The 20,284-nt window shown below is 43.3% G+C and overlaps 1 protein-coding gene across 1 annotated transcript in view; it reads left to right on the forward strand.

The window, feature by feature from the left end:
- The window catches only part of Wdr11 (WD repeat domain 11), a 53,296-nt gene that overhangs the window by 17,612 nt on the left and 15,400 nt on the right, over positions 1 to 20,284 (forward strand). The window contains exons 11-17 of the mRNA XM_075972463.1: positions 518 to 694; positions 1,756 to 1,840; positions 10,986 to 11,092; positions 12,562 to 12,637; positions 15,279 to 15,387; positions 16,682 to 16,806; positions 17,224 to 17,371. Of these exons, the coding sequence (XP_075828578.1) occupies positions 518 to 694; positions 1,756 to 1,840; positions 10,986 to 11,092; positions 12,562 to 12,637; positions 15,279 to 15,387; positions 16,682 to 16,806; positions 17,224 to 17,371 (827 nt within the window). The remainder of the gene's footprint in view (positions 1 to 517; positions 695 to 1,755; positions 1,841 to 10,985; positions 11,093 to 12,561; positions 12,638 to 15,278; positions 15,388 to 16,681; positions 16,807 to 17,223; positions 17,372 to 20,284) is intronic.

A 20,284-nucleotide genomic window follows, 5' to 3' on the forward strand; every position in this document is an offset into this window, starting at 1 on the left:
GACAGTGCTCTCAGCCAGGCCTCCTGCTCTCCTCCTGCGGCCTCTTCTCTCCCAGGAGCCCTGTCTGAAGCAGTGTTTCTCTGAAGACACAGGTCCCTGAATTCTGGGTAGCAAGACCTACTCTTAAGCTGTTAGTGATGTGACTTATGATCCATGGGCAGCTCTGGGCTGTTGTGAGCTTGTTAGCAGAGCCCCTAGAGCAGTGGTTTTCAGCCTTCCTAGTGCTGCGGCCCCTTAATGCAGTCCCTCGTGTTGTGGTGTCACCCAACCATAAGATTATTTTTGTTGCTACTTCATAACTGTAATTTTGCTACTGTTATAATCATAATGTAAATATCTGTATTCCTGTGGTCTTCGGTGACCCCTGTGAAAGGGTCGGGGGTTGTGACCCACAGATTGAGAACTGCTGCCCTAGAGAGAGCCCTCACACGTTTGTTTCTAGGCCAGGTGAGCATATGTAGGTTTTTAAGGTCAGCATATTTATAATTAATCATTTATACTTTCCATTACATTTCAGGGCAAAGTGCAATTGCTGGGGAAGAGCATCCCAAAGGCTCCATTCTGCAGGAAGTGCACCTCAAATTCCTGCTGACAGGACTGCTCTCAGGACTCCCATCTCCTCAGTTTGCCATCCGGATGTGCCCACCACTGACCACGAAAAACATAAAGATGTATCAGCCCCTCCTTGCTGTTGGTGGGTACTTGGCCTGTTCTTTTGTTAAACTCATTTTATAAGATGCTTAGGTTTCTGGATTTCTAGAAAGTCCTTTATTCTCTTTGGGGATTTTTTTTTTTTTTTTTTTTTTTTTTTTTGGTTTTTCGAGACAGGGTTTCTCTGTGGCTTTGGAGCCTGTCCTGGAACTAGCTCTGTAGACCAGGCTGGTCTCGAACTCACAGAGATCCGCCTGCCTCTGCCTCCCGAGTGCTGGGATTAAAGGCGTGCGCCACCACCGCCCGGCTCTTTGGGGATGTTTTAAAAGAAGAAACAGGTTGGGGAAAAATGTATAAATATTTCCCTTGAAATATTTTTCTAGTTTTTTCATTTTAATTGCACGGAGCTCATGAGCGTGAGATGATCTCTGTCAATGCATTTCTGAACTATCAGGAGCTCTGTGGGACAGACAGCAAGCTTTAGGAGTGGCAATGGCTGTGAGCTGTTGTTCAGTGTGGTGGTGGTGGAAATGCTGATTAACCAAGCTGACACCAGTGACCAAGGCTGTGCTCCACACTTTATGTACATTTTCCCATCTAATCTCTGAAAGTTAGATTTTCTGTTTTCCTAGCCTAAGAGGTAAAAATGTAGGTTTGGTGTTGGGTAAGCAGTTCATCGAAGGCGTGAATCAAAGTTTCTTTAACTTCAGAAATTCCATTTAACAATCATAATACATTATCTTGTCGAGACTTGTTTAAAAGAACAATCCAGTTAATGAGCTCATGTTAGCTGCGTTTATAAAAACCGTTGAGTCTCAAAAATATAAACTTTCATGTATAGAAAAGTTTAAATTAAATTATTATAAATATTGATTTATATTTAAAAATCTTTCAGAGAAAATATGTCCCTGAAGTTAAGTAAGGTTTCCGAGTGATGCCATTAGACCTCCTTTTGACATGAAAGGAAATAGATTTTCCTACCTGTTCACTTGTTTTTTAAGTATGTAGTTTGGATCCTTTTGTAGAAGGTAAATTTAACAAAAGACTTCGGTGGAATTGATTCTCCTGCTAAATTAGCACTTGTCTCTCCTGTCGTTTTGATAGGTACAAGCAACGGTTCTGTCCTGGTGTACCACCTCACCAGCGGTCTGCTGCACAAGGAGCTGAGTGTCCACTCGTGTGAAGTCAAGTGAGTATGGCTTTGTGTCATTGAGATTACAGACATATGTGGTATCAGAACAGTTCTCCTCATTGAGTCTCGTAGACTTTTCTTCATTGAGTGGTCTGTTCTGGTGTGTGCGGTGGTTCATCAGAAATGGGCACGCATTGTCTGCTTTTTTAGGGCATTGTGCTTGAGGATTTCTCCTGATTCCAGGTTATTGTCTCACTGGAAATCACTCTGTTGCCAGGTTTGTACAGTTTATTCCTCAGTTTGATTAAGATCTGTCAAGACCGCTCATGGCAAATTGGAATAGTTTAGTTGTTAGTTTGAATATCACCAGGAGAGATACAAACTCAGAAGCATCTGTTTATTTTGAGATGCAGTCTGCGTGTGAGTGCAGAGGCTTCTGAAAGAAGGCTAAATCGGGAGTAGACAGCCTCTGCATCTGCTGTAGTGTGCTGCTCAGACCTGCTCCTGCAATACTGTAGTGTGCTGCTTTAGACCTGCTCCTGCAATACTGTAGTGTGCTGCTCAGACCTGCTCCTGCAATACTGTAGTGTGCTGCTCAGACCTGCTCCTGCAATACTGTAGTGTGCTGCTTTAGACCTGCTCCTGCAATACTGTAGTGTGCTGCTCAGACCTGCTCCTGCAATACTGTAGTGTGCTGTCTCAGACCTGCTCCTGCAATACTGTAGTGTGCTGTCTCAGACCTGCTCCTGCAATACTGTAGTGTGCTGTCTCAGACCTGCTCCTGCAATACTGTAGTGTGCTGTCTCAGACCTGCTCCTGCAATACTGTAGTGTGCTGTCTCAGACCTGCACCTGTAATACTGTAGTGTGCTGTCTCAGACCTGCTCCTGTAATACTGTAGTGTGCTGTCTCAGACCTGCTCCTGTAATACTGTAGTGTGCTGTCTCAGACCTGCTCCTGTAATACTGTAGTGTGCTGCTTTAGACCTGCTCCTGCAATACTGTAGTGTGCTGCTCAGACCTGCTCCTGCAATACTGTAGTGTGCTGTCTCAGACCTGCTCCTGCAATACTGTAGTGTGCTGTCTCAGACCTGCTCCTGCAATACTGTAGTGTGCTGTCTCACACCTGCTCCTGCAATACTGTAGTGTGCTGTCTCAGACCTGCTCCTGCAATACTGTAGTGTGCTGTCTCAGACCTGCTCCTGCAATACTGTAGTGTGCTGCTCAGACCTGCTCCTGTAATACTGTAGTGTGCTGTCTCAGACCTGCTCCTGCAATACTGTAGTGTGCTGTCTCAGACCTGCTCCTGCAATACTGTAGTGTGCTGTCTCAGACCTGCTCCTGCAATACTGTAGTGTGCTGCTCAGACCTGCTCCTGCAATACTGTAGTGTGCTGTCTCACACCTGCTCCTGCAATACTGTAGTGTGCTGTCTCAGACCTGCTCCTGCAATACTGTAGTGTGCTGCTCAGACCTGCTCCTGCAATACTGTAGTGTGCTGTCTCACACCTGCTCCTGCAATACTGTAGTGTGCTGTCTCAGACCTGCTCCTGCAATACTGTAGTGTGCTGTCTCAGACCTGCTCCTGCAATACTGTAGTGTGCTGTCTCACACCTGCTCCTGCAATACTGTAGTGTGCTGTCTCACACCTGCTCCTGCAATACTGTAGTGTGCTGTCTCAGACCTGCTCCTGCAATACTGTAGTGTGCTGCTCAGACCTGCTCCTGTAATACTGTAGTGTGCTGCTTTAGACCTGCTCCTGCAATACTGTAGTGTGCTGTCTCACACCTGCTCCTGCAATACTGTAGTGTGCTGTCTCAGACCTGCTCCTGCAATACTGTAGTGTGCTGTCTCAGACCTGCTCCTGCAATACTGTAGTGTGCTGTCTCAGACCTGCTCCTGTAATACTGTAGTGTGCTGTCTCAGACCTGCTCCTGCAATACTGTAGTGTGCTGCTCAGACCTGCTCCTGCAATACTGTAGTGTGCTGTCTCAGACCTGCTCCTGCAATACTGTAGTGTGCTGTCTCACACCTGCTCCTGCAATACTGTAGTGTGCTGTCTCACACCTGCTCCTGCAGTGCTGTAGTGTGCTGTCTCAGACCTGCTCCTGCAATACTGTAGTGTGCTGCTCAGACCTGCTCCTGCAATACTGTAGTGTGCTGTCTCAGACCTGCTCCTGTAATACTGTAGTGTGCTGTCTCAGACCTGCTCCTGCAATACTGTAGTGTGCTGTCTCAGACCTGCTCCTGCAATACTGTAGTGTGCTGTCTCAGACCTGCTCCTGCAATACTGTAGTGTGCTGTCTCAGACCTGCTCCTGCAATACTGTAGTGTGCTGTCTCACACCTGCTCCTGTAATACTGTAGTGTGCTGTCTCACACCTGCTCCTGCAATACTGTAGTGTGCTGTCTCAGACCTGCTCCTGCAGTGCTGTAGTGTGCTGTCTCACACCTGCTCCTGTAATACTGTAGTGTGCTGTCTCACACCTGCTCCTGTAATACTGTAGTGTGCTGTCTCAGACCTGCTCCTGTAATACTGTAGTGTGCTGTCTCAGACCTGCTCCTGTAATACTGTAGTGTGCTGCTCACACCTGCTCCTGTAATACTGTAGTGTGCTGTCTCAGACCTGCTCCTGTAATACTGTAGTGTGCTGTCTCAGACCTGCTCCTGTAATACTGTAGTGTGCTGCTCAGACCTGCTCCTGTAATACTGTAGTGTGCTGTCTCAGACCTGCTCCTGTAATACTGTAGTGTGCTGCTCAGACCTGCTCCTGTAATACTGTAGTGTGCTGTCTCAGACCTGCTCCTGCAATACTGTAGTGTGCTGTCTCAGACCTGCTCCTGCAATACTGTAGTGTGCTGTCTCACACCTGCTCCTGCAATACTGTAGTGTGCTGTCTCAGACCTGCTCCTGCAATACTGTAGTGTGCTGTCTCAGACCTGCTCCTGCAATACTGTAGTGTGCTGTCTCAGACCTGCTCCTGCAATACTGTAGTGTGCTGCTTTAGACCTGCTCCTGCAATACTGTAGTGTGCTGTCTCAGACCTGCTCCTGCAATACTGTAGTGTGCTGTCTCAGACCTGCTCCTGCAATACTGTAGTGTGCTGTCTCACACCTGCTCCTGCAATACTGTAGTGTGCTGCTTTAGACCTGCTCCTGCAATACTGTAGTGTGCTGTCTCAGACCTGCTCCTGCAATACTGTAGTGTGCTGTCTCAGACCTGCTCCTGCAATACTGTAGTGTGCTGTCTCAGACCAGCTCCTGTAATACTGTAGTGTGCTGTCTCAGACCTGCTCCTGCAATACTGTAGTGTGCTGTCTCAGACCTGCTCCTGCAATACTGTAGTGTGCTGTCTCAGACCTGCTCCTGCAATACTGTAGTGTGCTGTCTCAGACCTGCTCCTGTAATACTGTAGTGTGCTGTCTCAGACCTGCTCCTGCAATACTGTAGTGTGCTGTCTCAGACCTGCTCCTGCAATACTGTAGTGTGCTGTCTCAGACCTGCACCTGTAATACTGTAGTGTGCTGTCTCAGACCTGCTCCTGCAATACTGTAGTGTGCTGTCTCAGACCTGCTCCTGTAATACTGTAGTGTGCTGTCTCAGACCTGCTCCTGCAATACTGTAGTGTGCTGTCTCAGACCTGCTCCTGCAATACTGTAGTGTGCTGTCTCAGACCTGCTCCTGCAATACTGTAGTGTGCTGTCTCAGACCTGCTCCTGCAATACTGTAGTGTGCTGTCTCAGACCTGCTCCTGTAATACTGTAGTGTGCTGTCTCAGACCTGCTCCTGCAATACTGTAGTGTGCTGTCTCACACCTGCTCCTGCAATACTGTAGTGTGCTGCTTTAGACCTGCTCCTGTAATACTGTAGTGTGCTGTCTCAGACCTGCTCCTGTAATACTGTAGTGTGCTGTCTCAGACCTGCTCCTGCAATACTGTAGTGTGCTGTCTCACACCTGCTCCTGCAATACTGTAGTGTGCTGTCTCAGACCTGCTCCTGCAATACTGTAGTGTGCTGTCTCACACCTGCTCCTGCAGTGCTGTAGTGTGCTGTCTCAGACCTGCTCCTGCAATACTGTAGTGTGCTGTCTCAGACCTGCTCCTGCAGTGCTGTAGTGTGCTGCTTTAGACATACCCTACAGCTTTCATTTGCTGAATGCAGAACTGTTTTTTTTCCCATGAGTGATACACTATGAAAATATGTGTGTGTATGTAAAATGACCATTGCTTTAGTGATCTGTAATTAAATGTAAGAAAGGTTCTGGTTTTTGTATGGTTTATAATTTAGTCTCTTGTGTACATTGAAAGTCTTAGTGAATCTAATGGACATATTTCAGTATAAATCTGTGTTCTAGATGGAGCAAGGTTAACCTTTTGAGTATCACAACTTGAGGTTATAATAGAAATCTCTTTTAAGGGCACTGTCCAGGTTGCTGTTTTTTATCATCTTATGTTGTGCCCCTCCAGTGTCTCTGCAAATACGTTTACATGGAATAGTAGTGTCTTCAAGACATAGAACTTAGGGTACAGCAACACTGAACCTCTTTGGTCTCCAGCTCTGACCATTCTGACACTTCTTCCAGTGGTCTCTGCTGGCACTGTCTTTTGTATCTTCTCTGTCCCTTCCTTTCCTGTCTCTGTTTCCCTTTACTCTTATCTTGTGTACATAGGAGTTCCTTTTATGGCTGACACCAACCAGTCAGAACTCTGCAGTGCTAACTGGCACTGCTCTAAGATTTTGTTTTGTGTGAGTTTGTTGTGCCCATCATTTCACTGACCCCACCTTAACCATAAAGAGTGGGCGCTGTCTCCTTCCCAACTGACAGACAGAGAAACTGAGTAATGCAGCACCTGAGGGACAGAGGGTGGGATTCCCTCGGTGGGATTCCCTCCCGGCTCTCAGGCGTCAGAGCCTGAGCTCTGTACTTGTATCTGTATGGTCTGTGTGCAGGTTTCCTGCTAAGGACGTCCATGGATTGGGACTCGGGGATGGCAGTAAAAATAAATGTTGACTGAGCCAAAAATCTTACTGAGAATTTGACATGAGCTTCCAGAAGATCAAGCATGTTGTCATTAGTTCTGAACCTCAGTAACCGGCTTATTGCAAAGTTCTTACCTGGATCAGTCAGAGTGTGCATATTGCCACGTACTCGCACATTCTGTGGTATTTACGGCTGAGTCATCCTGACGCTGTGGTCTGGACAGCGAATATTATGGGGGAGGTGTGACTCACACAGAGGAGCTCAGGGATGATCATATGCAGATGCCCACCTTTCATACGACTTTCCCTCTTTGCTGACATTTTGAAGGTAATTCACTTTATAGTCAGAGATGTTGCCCTTGAGGATGCTAAAATCCTGCTGTCTTTGTGTTGAGTTTAGTATTACAATTAAAACCGTTATGAAAATTTCACAGATGTGCTAGAAAAAATCTGAAGCAGTTAGTAGTAAACCCAAAGTATTCTTGATTTTTCACATGCAAATTAAGACTAACTTTTGTACTTGAATCTTAATGCAGACATGCGGCCAGGGACTATATAATGACATAGTTGTAGGGGTGCAAGGTTGGGATAGGGGACATACGTTTCAATGTTTTACAAGGGGTGGTTCACAGATACCTAGTGAACATTTTCTGTAAAACTATAATGGGAGAAGTTGGTGCTGACAATCCAGTGGCAGATACAGAAGTTACACAGTGGAAGGGTTGACTCTGTTAGATCATGAGTTTCTATCATTGTCCGGTGGCCCGAGTTTAAAACAGTCTGGTACTCTGAAGAATTTACAGATAATAACTTACATAGGCATGGCTTGACTCAGTATTGCTTTGCTTACATTAAATTGTTTGTGGAAAGTGAATGGTCTCTCTTAATTACCTAGAGATTCACAGGAGAATTTTAGGATGAAGGTCTTCAGCATTATGTGCTCTCAACCCCTGTTGAGAAGTAGCTTCTGTGTTCCCCTTAGATAGATGCTCAGCATGCTCAGCTTGTGAACCCATGACAACCTATGATAAATCCTAAGATTACAGTTGTTCAGTGGCCAGGGATTTTACCAAAAAAGATTAGAGAGCTCCTGGATCAGGAATGAGCTGCTGTTCTTAGTCCTTCAGCTCCTCCGTGTAGAGGAAAGCCCGGATAACTGTTCTAATCCCAGCGGTAGCGTGAAGCTCAGCTGTGTCTGACAAGAGTTTTTCTTCTCTTCCAACAGATAGCCCCTTCCATATCTAATCCACTTTGAAATCCAGTTTGATTTTATTTTATTTAAGAAGGTATACGCTGCTGTTGTATTCTCTTCAAAGGCAAACTTGGTCACACTGCCAGATTACAAATGAGCAGCCTCTGCAGGTTCCGCTACAGCTCCTGGACTGGGACTGCTTATGAACAGGGGAACACTTCATGAATCTCTGTCACACTGCTCAACAGAAGAGGGGTGCTAGGCAAGATGCAAAAGACAGTCCAGGGTGCTAGGAGTGTCTGTCCATGAACACTGGTGAGGCCTTGGGTTCAATCCCCAGCAATACTCACAACTAGCTTATTGCCTCTTATACTGTTGCCTTGGTTGGTCAGCCTGAGATCAAATGGCACAGTTTCACAGTCCTCTTGGGAAACTGGCCTGGCCCTGAGGTCAGAGTGTGTGGCTCAAGCCGCTCTTGTTGAGCTCTGCATCATCTCTTTTTTTTCTTAACCTCTGAGCCATTGCTCCAGGCCCTCAAAAGAATTTTACTTAATGCATGCACAAAAATTTTAAATGTTAAACATTTTAAATGAATATTATTGTCCATTTAGAAGTATTAATCAGACAGGAGAAAAAGAACATACATTTGCATTCATACATATCCTCCAGGGCTGTTGCTATGAAAAAGTACTGGTGAGAGGATGCACCCCTGCAACACTCCTTGACTGTCTTAGACTGATCACTTAGTTCTCCACAGACTGACTGATGCAAAGGTGTCTTTTTCTTTTTCTTTTGGGAGGGGTGGGTTCGAGACAGGGTTTCTCTGTAGCTTTAGAGGTTGTCCTGGAACTAGCTCTTGTAGACCAGGCTAGCCTTGAACTCACAGAGATCCACCTACCTCTGCCTCCCAAGTGCTGGGATTAAAGGCGTGCGCCACCACCGCCCGGCTAAGGTGTCCTTTTCTATTGATTTTTATTGAGCTCTACATTTTTCTCTGTTCCCCTCCCTGCCTCTCCCCTCAACCCTTCAACCCTCCCCCAAGGTCCCCATGCTCCCAATTTACTCAGGAGATCTTGTCTTTTTCTACTTCCCAGCATCATCTCTTTTGTAATAGATATTACAAAATACACTTGCACATGTCCCTTTTCTGCCGGGATATAAGCTCCAGATGGGCAGCAGCTATGTCTGTCTCATTCACAGCGCCTCACATAGCCGCTGGCACATGTTAGCTACTTAATGGATTCATTTTAACCCAGTGGATGAGAGGTAGGAGGGCGGTTGCCAGTCCCCAGAGCTACGGACACCACTATACCAAGTGTGGTAACAAACTAGTGAGTTGATACTGCCAGCAACAGGACTTGGGAATGCTCTTAGGGAATCTGTAGGCGGACATCTGCTTGAACACGGCCTGGCTTATAGACCCGTAGATCAAATACAGTGATTCCTTCCATTTACTCTAGAAAAGTTGAAGGCTTCCCTGCTAGGGGGACAAAAACAGAAAGAGGAGACTAGAGGACTTTTCTAGTGGTTAACCCAGTTAGATGATCATCTCTGTGGGTCTGTGTATTTAAGACAGGCCTGAGGAAGAAAGCACAGCTTTAGTTAGTTCCTGAGTCACTGTGCTAACCGTGAGTGTGTTATGGCCAGCCCGTCCATGTGTAGTCAGTAGTGTTTCCAGTGCTGTAACAAATAAAACTGAGACGCAGAGACCCAAGTAAGCAAGCACTAGAGTCAGTGTGTTCCAGTTGTATCTAAAGAAGGATGGAGAGGTGGTGTCTGGAGTGGAAGTTGAAACTGTACTCATTTCAAGCAACCATTAGTCTGAGTGTGTCAGTACAGCTTTACTCTGAAATGGTTGTAATCCTAGCTATCACAGCTATTGCTACTGCTTCAACTGCTATTTTTAGCTCTCTGTGGATTCTGTTGTCCTTCTACCAAAAGAGAAGTTACACAGGAACCAGTGAGGAAAATCCTTGTAGTTAACATAGCAGATACAGAGTTGACTGGGGTGTCTTACTCCAGTAATCTCACAGTTGAGAGGCTGAGGCACGAGTATTCTCATGGACCTCACAGTATGCTTGAGTTCAACCTGGGGTACAGAGAAAGACTGTCTCAGAAAGAAAATAAATGGCAGCAGCTAAGGTTCTGAAGGTAGAGCGGTAAGCGTGGACGAGGCAATGTCTGATGGTCTCAAAAGCTGCAAACGGGCTTACATTGGCACAGGATTCACCTGTACTGCTTGGGCAAAAAAGCAAAATGGAAAAAAAAAACCCTACCTCATGCAAATCTAGTGCAGGTTGCTGTAGATCAGAGGTCAATAAACATTTCTTTTAAAGGATCAGTAATAAAGTGTTGAGGCTGAAGAGTTTAGATCTGAAGCCTCTCACAACTGCTCAAGTCCGCCATTGTGTTATGAGAGCAGCCTTAGGCACCAATGGCTGACCTCCGAATCCTGATGAACAACTGTAAGTGGGACCCAGATGGAGACTTTTGTCCTAAGCAGCCTTACTACAGGGAAGAAACTGTGTCACCATTGCCTGTCAGGACAGCCCTGTTGAGGCCTTGCTTTCTCTGTGTGATGGAACTCTCGGGACTTCTGTCTCCTCCTCCTTCTCAAAGCTGGAGGCAGATGATTTGCCCAGTCAAGCTTTGCTCCTGTTTTGCAGCTGGGAGTTTTGATAGCATCCCTCGTAGTCACTTTAAGAATTCTTCTCTGAGTGTTTCTGCGCTGCTTGTTTTAAACACTTAGATTCTTGAAAATTGCTCTGAAGTGTTTCTCCCCAGCTGAATTTTAGTATCCATTTTAATGATGATTTAGATTCCAGTAACTATCTTGTCATTACACTTGGAGATAAAATTTCAATTTGAACAAATTTCATATATGTCATAGTATTCAGTGACGTTGCGGAAAAGGGTAAGAATAACATTTTAATTACATTATTAATAAAATGAGGTCTTAGGAAAACCTTATTTTTCAAATAAACATTTTAAATGAGAAAAAAAAGGTACAAGACTGAAATTTGTTTGCTTTCTAGGGGTATTGAGTGGACGAGCTTGACCAGTTTCCTTTCTTTCGCTGCTTCGACCCCAAACAACATGGGATTAGTGAGAAATGAGCTCCAGCTGGTTGATCTCCCAACAGGTCTGTGTCGGCCGACAGAAAGCCTGGGGTGGTCTATCCTGCCCATGGAAGACACTGTTTTTGTAAAACATGCTCAGAACATTTTCTCTCACCTGGTGTGTGTTCTTACACCCTGTTGTTACACATTCTTTGGGTCAGTAGTAATTGCCCTAGAAAAGCCATAGCATTCCTTCCGTGTACATACTAGTAATGTAGAAAACCATCAGCCTGAATGCGCAGGTGCCTAACAAAAGGGGGACCCAGTCTTCGTTTGCACTCAGTGCTTAATGTGTGACAGTGTTCATGTAGAGGTCAGAGGACAACCTGTGCGAGTCAGTTCTTTTTAACCTCTTGGCTCCTGGGGTTGAACTCAATTGCAGTGATTTTACTCACTGAGCCACTGAGTCATCTCACTGGCCCTCTGAAAGATCAGTTTTTAAGCCATCTCCCTAGGGCTTCTGCTTTGAGTTTGGACCATTGTAGGAAACCTTCAAAAGTTTTATAGGTTAGTAATGGTTTTTAAAAGCTCAAATTTAAAACTTTGATAGCTACAGGCTGACTGGATTATGGAGGCTTGATTTTAGGAAGTCTTTGCAATAGAAAACATTTCAGGGCTAGGGATGTAGCCCCATTCTTCAGTGCTTGCCTAGCATGTTGGAGCCCTAAGTTCTTGCTCAGCACCACATAACCAGGAGTGACCGCAGAAGTTAGGAGGAACATTATCCTCAGCTATCTTTTTTGGCACTAATATAGTGTATAGTTATAAGTCCCAAATTTCACTTAGAGAGGCATTTTGGTAGGAATATGCTCAGATATTTCACTTAATACTTTGCATATAGCATAAGAAATCTTAAATACTCATTTCAGAAGATTTTTTTTTCTTCACAACTAATTGGTACTTGAACACACGAGTATGTCTTCTAAGACTTTAAGTACACAGCAATTGCTGCCAGTCCACAGATAAGCCTAAACTTTTAGACAGTGGTAGGTATCTCCAAGTTTCTAAAAAAAAAAATTAAGGGGGCTGGAGAGATGGCTTAGTGGTTAAGAGCATTGCCTGCTCTTCCAAAGGTCCTGAGTTCAATTCCCAGCAACCACATGGTGGCTCACAGCCATCTGTAATGAGGTCTGGTGCCCTCTTCTGGCCTACAGACATACACACAGACAGAATATTGTATACATAATAAATAAATAAATAAATTTAAAAAATAAATAAAAAAAATAAAAAAATAAAAAAAATTAAATTTAAAAAGCTGTACAACATTAAAATATTTTTTATAAAATAAATATTTAAATGTAAGAAATATAGTTTTGTTTCCTTTTCACATTTTAGGAGTATTTTAAAATTCAGCTATTAGTCCTGGCTTTGAAGCAAAGTAATGAACGAACAGGAGGGAGAGGGCGTGGCTGCATGGCCGACCACGTCAGGCAGTACAGCGTCTTGTTTTCGTATGGTGCGTGCTGTTCACCTTTTTGTTTTTCAATTAAAGGGAGGAGCACTGCTTTTCGTGGTGACCGAGGCAATGATGAATCGCCCATTGAAATGATCAAAGTATCTCATCTGAAGTAAGTGTCAGCTGCACCGTCTACAGTTCTGGCTCAGTGGTGGAACCTCACAATTGGTTTTCACTTTTAAGAAAGTAGGGATGTGTTAATATTTCTAGAATTTGTCAGAAATAGCAAATAGTTATGTGTGGCCACATGAAAAGCATATTTGACCACAGGCGTGGAGACAGCCTTGAGATGCTCTGTCCCTTCTGCTTTCCTCCCCACCTCCCTTTCTTTGTTTTTAGCAATCCTGCTTTATATGTATTTTTCCTTGTATCAAAAATTCAAAAGACTATTAGAAATAAAACGAACCTAAATTGTACGTAGAGAAAATGAGATCTTTTGTAATAATCCCATGCTCAAAAGGGCATAAGACTTAAAAGGCAACAATCAGGAAAATTGCATTTTGTCATTTCATAAAACTGGATCAAGCTAGGGTCATCTGAAAAGAGGGATGAACCACAATTGAGAAAATACTTCCATAAGATCCAGCTGAAAGGCATCCCTTAGTTAGTGATTGATGGGAGAGTACCCAAACCGCTGTGTGTGGGGCCATCCCTGCGCTGATGGTCCTGAGCTCTATAAGAAAGCAGGCTGAGCAAGCCATAGGGAGCAGGCCAGTAAGCAGCACCCTCCATGGCCTCTGCATCAGCTCCTGCTCCAGGCTCCTGCCCTGTTTGAGTTTCTGTCTTGACTTCCTCCAATAATAAACAGAACTGTGGAAGTGTAAGCTAAATAAACCCTTTCCTGCCCAGCTTGCTTTTGGTCATGGTGTTTCATTGTAGCCATAGACACTCTGACTAGGACAGCTGGCTTTATTAATCTCATGACATATAATATTCACTCCAATGTCATATTGTTTTAGAAAACAGTTAAAGTGATAGCAATGTATTCTGGGATTTCTGTGTGAAGTTTATAACCAGCTTGTCAGGTCTACCCAAAATACCTTCGGGTTTTGATCTATGAATCAGAGCTGGGAAGAATGGACATCTTAACAAATTTTACAATTCATGAATGTGGCTTGTAACACCACCCATTTAGCTCATCTTTGTCCAGAAATATTACAGACTTTTCAGTATGGTATTACATGCAGCATTGTACATCAATCGATATTTAAGTCTTTATATATCATTTAATATTTTGTATCTTTTATGGCTGTTATAAATGAATTTTTAGTCTCAATTTCCAATTATTATAATTGAAATACAGTTATATATAATTTATATTATAATTGAAATACAATTAAGTTTGTGATGGTTACCTTGACTCTTGTAATCATGCTAAGCTGAGTTACTAGTTCTAGTAATATTTTTGTTGATTTTTTTTAGAAGACTTTGTAGACAGTTTTGGTTGCTCATAAAGACTCTGCTGATCTTTCTTTTTCTTCTCTAGCCCTTTTTGTTGTTGTTGTTGTTGTTGCTGTTGTTGCACTGAGTAGGGCTGCCAGTAAATGTTGCATGCAAGTGGCAAGAGTGCACAATTACCATGTGTCAGGATCTTGAGCCCTGGCCCTTTAACATAAATATTTTCCTATTGTATGGCACTATTTTAACATGACCTATTCTTTTTGATATGGTATATTTTATTTTATTTCATGTCATACTATCTTAACATTCCCACAGCATATTTATACATTTGGGGGTTTTCCACAGATACATCTTTCTGTTATTTTCTAGTTCTGTTGTAGTCAGTACATTTTATCTTATTTCAGACTCCTTAGATTTAATGTGATTTGTCACATGTCTCAGTATCAGGTCTGTCTTAATGAATGTCCCCGTGACTTGAAAAGCTGTTGTTCTTACAACATTCTGCGAGTTTGGTTCTCCATACTTACGCAAGGCTGCTGTGTTCATGTTAGTTTTCTGTGTATTGCTGAGAGGTTATTGCTGAGTTCCCTACATTAGTTCTGGGCTCATTTACTTTTCTCTTGAAGAGCTCAAGATCTTATGGGTTGTTCTGTGCTCTAATCAGGCACACATTTAAGATCGGTGTTGTTGATCGCTTTTTATTACAAGAAAGGATCCTTTCTCTTGAGTATTCTACATTTGGAAATAAGTCTGGATAGTCTGGTACTGGAGCGGCCAGTACAGTTTTGTTTGGATTGGTATTTATATTTGTTTATCCTTCTGAGTACACCCTGTCAGGTTTTCTTCTAGACGGTGGATGCTAGAAGCTTACTCCTAGACTTGTCTGCTTAGGGTGTATGGGATCCTCTAGCATCCTTTTTACATCTCAGCCCACTCAGCTCTCCTGTCTTCATCTCCACTGCAGACTCTCTGAAAATGCCTTCATTTGTAACTTCTCCTTCCCTGAAAGTGATTTTGCTATTTCAGTAGTGTTGGCAGTTTCCTGTATTGGTTGTATTTCTGATCATTTTCACTAAAACTGCATCCAAGTCTCTGTCTTAGTTATGTTTCCTCTTGCGTGGACCAGTCAGTGCTAATCTTCTCTCTGCCCACTGTGACTCGGCTTCTCAGTGATACTCAGTCTAACTTTGAACGTGATTTCTTATGGGGTCTGAATGTCATTGCCTATGCATGGGACATGCCATCTGAGGTTTTTTTTTCTTTCTTGGTTTATTAACTAATTCATGATGTTTTGTTGTTGTCGTAAAAAGGGATCTTTTTTGATAAATTTTATTTTCTGTTGTTTAATTTAGGCAGTATTTAGCAGTCATTTTCAAAGATAAGCCCCTGGAATTATGGGATATTAGAACTTGCACCCTTCTTAGAGAAATGTCTAAAAGCTTTCCTGCCATAACTGCACTGGTAAGTCACAGCCTGACGGCTGAGTTTCGAGGGCACAAACCTGTGTGGTAGCTGCCTTTCTGTAGCTTGAGTTCACATCAAATACGTTAACATTTGAATATCTTGAGGAACATAATAGACATAGTTATGAAAGAAGATGGTCCTTAAATGGTTGTCATTCTTGACATAAAAACATATAAAGTTGGCCCTGATATCTGGTATTAGTACTTTTTAAAAGCCATAGAAATAAAACTGGTGCCTTATTGACATAAGAAGAGGAAATGGATCAGTATCAGAAAGAGTTCAGAAACAACCCCGTTGGTATTTGGGGTCCAAATACACAGTATAGCCATATGCAAATCAGAGAGGGTAGTCAGACTGTTCAGCAGTGTAAGAAAAGAATTTCCCCTTTTATTTTTAAGTTGTCATGCAAATATACATTGTATGTTAAGCACCCCCAACTCTCCCTTTTCTCCACTCTCAGACCGCTCACTTGTACCCTGTGTCCCTCTAGACAAAAACTTTCCCACTTAAATGGAAGAAAATAAAAAAGAGTAAGAAACAGGTGGTATTAACACAGCACTGCGTACGTAAATTAGATTCTCATGTATGTGAGAATTGGTCATGGGAACACACCCTGAAATCCCAGCACTGGAGAGGCAGAAGAGGGAGGGCAGCTCATTTCGTACAGCCTGAGCTGGACAGCAGAAGGAAGGAAGACTGTCTTACAAATACACATGTGTACAATAACTGCATGTTAAGACTTCTGTATAACAGGGCTGGAGACAGTTCAGTGGTTAAGAGCACGCACTGCTTTTTCAGAAGACTGGGTTCAATTTCCAGCACCCATGTGGTGGCTCACAACTGTCGATGAGCATGTGGCGCACAGACATATATACGAACAAAACACACACACACACACACACACACACCTATAAAATAAACTTTTTTTAATGTTGGTCCTGTAGAGCTGTCACAGGAACATGGGGCGATTGTGGACTAAGCTTTTTAAAGTAGGTAGAGGTATAGCATAAACATGTAAATGAGCAACTGTGTGAGCACCTATACCTGAGGGTGGTCTGATGGGAGACCATAGTTCTCTAGTCCTGGATGGGCGGGAATGCACAGGACTTTAGTGGAATTCATTTCAGCTTGTGAAAAAGAAAGCATGAAAATCTACTTTTAGAAGTTTGCCATTAAACGATGTCTTTACTGGGAAACCAGCTGTGTGCTGATAGAAAGTAGCCCTGCCTGGCTGCTCTAAGCAGTCTTTGATAGAAGGGAGTCTGGCATGTCTGTCATCTCTGCTGTACAGGAGTGGTCGCCATCTCACAACTTGAAGAGCCTAAGAAAGAAACAACTTGCCACCCGGGAGGCCATGGCCCGCCAGACTGTTGTCTCGGATGCAGAGCTGGGTGCCGTGGAGTCATCTGTGATCAGGTACTATGTGCTGCTTTCTGTCGGTGTACCTTTGTGCTGCCCACATCCTGGCAGAGTGCCTGGCAGACACCATACAGGGCGTCTGTGTAACGTGATCACTGAGATTCGTTCAGTGCAGACCCAGGTGACTGACTGAAGTTGAGCTTTGCTCTTGTGCTCAGTGTTGTCAGCAACACACAGTGCTGCTAACCTGTCGGCACCTTTCTATCCCTCAAAAGTTGAAAATGCAAAATGAACACTGATATGCCTAGAGATAGAATTACCATCTCATAAAATGTCCTGGGGATCCTCCATTGTTGTACTAAACTTAAGAAGTTTGTAAATGGTCTTGGACCTCCTGTAAATGCATCTATACAGTGAGTATCTGTGGGTATCACTTTAGGAAGAAAAAAATGATCTTTTTCCTCTATCTTAAAGCTTATTACAGGAGGCAGAAAGTAAGTCTGAACTCAGTCAGAACATCTCAGCTCGGGAGCACTTTGTGTTTACTGACGCCGATGGCCAAGTTTATCATCTCACTGTTGAAGGGAACTCTGTGAAGGACAGTGCTCGGATTCCGCCAGACGTGAGTGTCATCCTCAAGTACATCTCTGTGAGGAGTGTGGTCAGGGGTCTCATTTATTCATATTCAGTGAAGACGTAGTTAAGGAAAACATCTTGAGAAAAGCCTAAGAAAATTAATGTTGCTATTTGAGAAGTCATCTCTGGTTGAACTTGGTCCATACCTCTGCAAAGAAACATAGCCTCGTGATTCTAGATCACATCATCATGTGCCATGTACCGTGATGGTGGTCCACAGGAACTGTCTCTGTTTGCTTATGAAGCTGAGGACAGGAAGGGACTTTCTAGGGTTCATGGCCGAGTCATGACAGAGCCATGTTTGGAACTCATCCCTGTCTGACATCAGCAGCCATCCTGTTTCCATCCCATAGATTCTTATTAAAAACTTGGTTAGTTTGGGATAATGATAATCAGATTGTGAGTTTAGTGGCATTAATATTTACGTATTCGTAGCTATCTTTTTTGGCCTTGTGGATTCAATTATAGTAAATAATTGGCATCGGCATACATCTTACAGATTTCTTTTAATAGATGAGTTAATAAACTGTTAACCAGTACAGATTATAATTAAATGGAGACATGAGGAGGGATTTCATACAATGTGCATTTAATTAAAATTCCTGCCTAAGAATAGATGTCCTCGCAGAAAGCTGACTCCCATATTTAAAGTGGCTCAGTAAGGATCTTGACTAGCTGCAGTCATTAAAGTTAAATGAGGCAAAGGGACAGATCAGTTGGGGTCTCTGTTGCTGTGATGAATACCGTGGCTATAGCTATGGGAAGAAAGGGCTCATTTCATCCTACGTTTCTCAGGTCACATGCTGTCACTGAGGGGAGTCAAGGCAGGAACCGAAACAGGCCATGGAGGAATGCGCTTACTGGCATGCTTGCCGTGACTTGCTCTACCTGCACAGGGATGGCATTGCCCACAGTGAGCTGGGCCATACCATATCAATCATCAATCAAGAAAATGCCCCACAGGCCAATCTGCTGGAGCCATTGTCTCAGTTGAGCTTACCTTTTCCCAGATGACCCTCCTGTGTAAAGCTGACATAAAAAACCAGCCAACATGGTATCCACTCCAAAATGGTGCCATCACATGGCTTTTAAAGTTAAAGCTGCTGGTAGCAAGAGCCAAGTGCTTCTCCAGGCTCCCCAGAACTTCTGTGTCACCTCGAATCCTGGCAGCTGGCTTCTCCTCAAGTGAATGAGTCAAGAGAACCAAGTCATATGTCCTGCTTTCAGAAGTGACATGGTGTTTGTCCTTGGATCAGTCCTACTTATTGTAGGGAGTAACTACTGAGGCCCTTGAATGGATGGAGTCCTCTAGAGGCTAGCTACCAAGTCTCCTCTATTAACCAGCAAATAATTGAAGGCATTGCCCTAAAACCATTATCCCCAAATTAAAGTTAATGTAAGAATCTTTTCATATTATAGCATACATTTGATTATTACATAGACTAAGTCATATATAAGACTTAGTAGTATCTGTTTTTAAGTACATCTGATATTGTCACATTTTTAGAATTTTGGAAGGATGGTATGGTGATATGAATGTGAAAAGTTGACATTTGGTGATTATAATAGGAAAGTAACGTAACTGTTTGCAGAGAAAAGCTGTTGTAGCTAAGGCTGCTAGAAGGTGGGAGAGCGCACCGTGCTCCTTTAGCCTCCACAGAGCTCCTTTTTAGAAGCCCAGGAAAGGTGTCATGTGGGCTCTCACAGAGCTCCCACCAATAGAAAGTCTCCACTTTGCAGTTGCTTCACATGAAGGTTAGTGTGTAACGAGGCCAGAAACTCAAAATACCAGTCCTTCTGACTAATCCAGAGAAAAAGCCATGAACTTTGGAAATGAGTGTTTATTTTTTAATTTATTACATTATTATTTACAGTGTACACATGGCAGTCACAGGACAACTTGTAGCAGTCAGTCCTGTCTTCCTACCGCATAGATTCCAGGCCTCAACTCTGGTGGCCAGGCTTGGAGACTACCATCTAAGCACTGGTCCTGTAAATGCCTTTTTCAAGGTAGTCATGCCACACAGCTTACAAGGGGTCACCTCTATTTTGTGGTCTCTTTATTCTGCCGAATCCTTTTATTTCAAATGAATGGCATTCTCTGAAGGAACGGCTGTAAGCATGGAGTCCCCAGTGAGATTGGCATGCATTTCAGAAGAAGCACATTATGTCAGGAAGGAACTGATAATCTATATACTATGTGGGAATTGGTTTTGGTTTGTAAGTTTTTTGAAGCTGAATTTCTTTCAAGCGACTATAATGTAGTATGTAGAAAAAGATTTTTCTTATTGTTCTTTCAAATGTAAAGTTCTAAGCATTGATTTTTGAATTGAAAATTTCCCTCTGGACTTTGGCCCCCAAACTATGAAGTACATAAAATGGTAAAAGAAGAGAGAGCGCCTGGCTATTTTAAATTGTACGTATGTGTAATCCTCAATGACTTCCTTTATCTTGAAAATGGAAAGAGTGAGACAGTGAGTGTTGCTCGTTGTGCATCTGCCTGGCATGTGGGCAGGGCAGCAGCAGGACAGTGAGCTCTGCACAGGGCATTGAGAGCCATGGTCCTCAGAAGCACCTCTGATGCTCCCCTCAGCACTGTAGGAGAGGGTCCACGTGTCTGCACAGTTGAATTAACACAGCTACGCTAATTTGTGGGCTAGTTTAACCTATAATCTCATTTTTAAATATGAAAGGGAAAGTAAGATTTAAAATGTGAAAGTATCCACGACAAAGTAAACTGAAGGCAAAGTCAAACATTCCATTCGGATTCCAGAGAACTGGAAATAAGATCTGAGAACATAGCTTCATATTACACAGACTCTCATGTACTTAATGTAAGTTGTTTTTGTTACTAAGCTCATTGCAAAACTGATTTTTAATTTCTGGGATATTACTAGGA

Source organism: Microtus pennsylvanicus, chromosome 5 (genome assembly GCF_037038515.1).
Source record: "Microtus pennsylvanicus isolate mMicPen1 chromosome 5, mMicPen1.hap1, whole genome shotgun sequence".
In the NCBI taxonomy this organism is placed as follows: Eukaryota; Metazoa; Chordata; class Mammalia; order Rodentia; family Cricetidae; genus Microtus; species Microtus pennsylvanicus.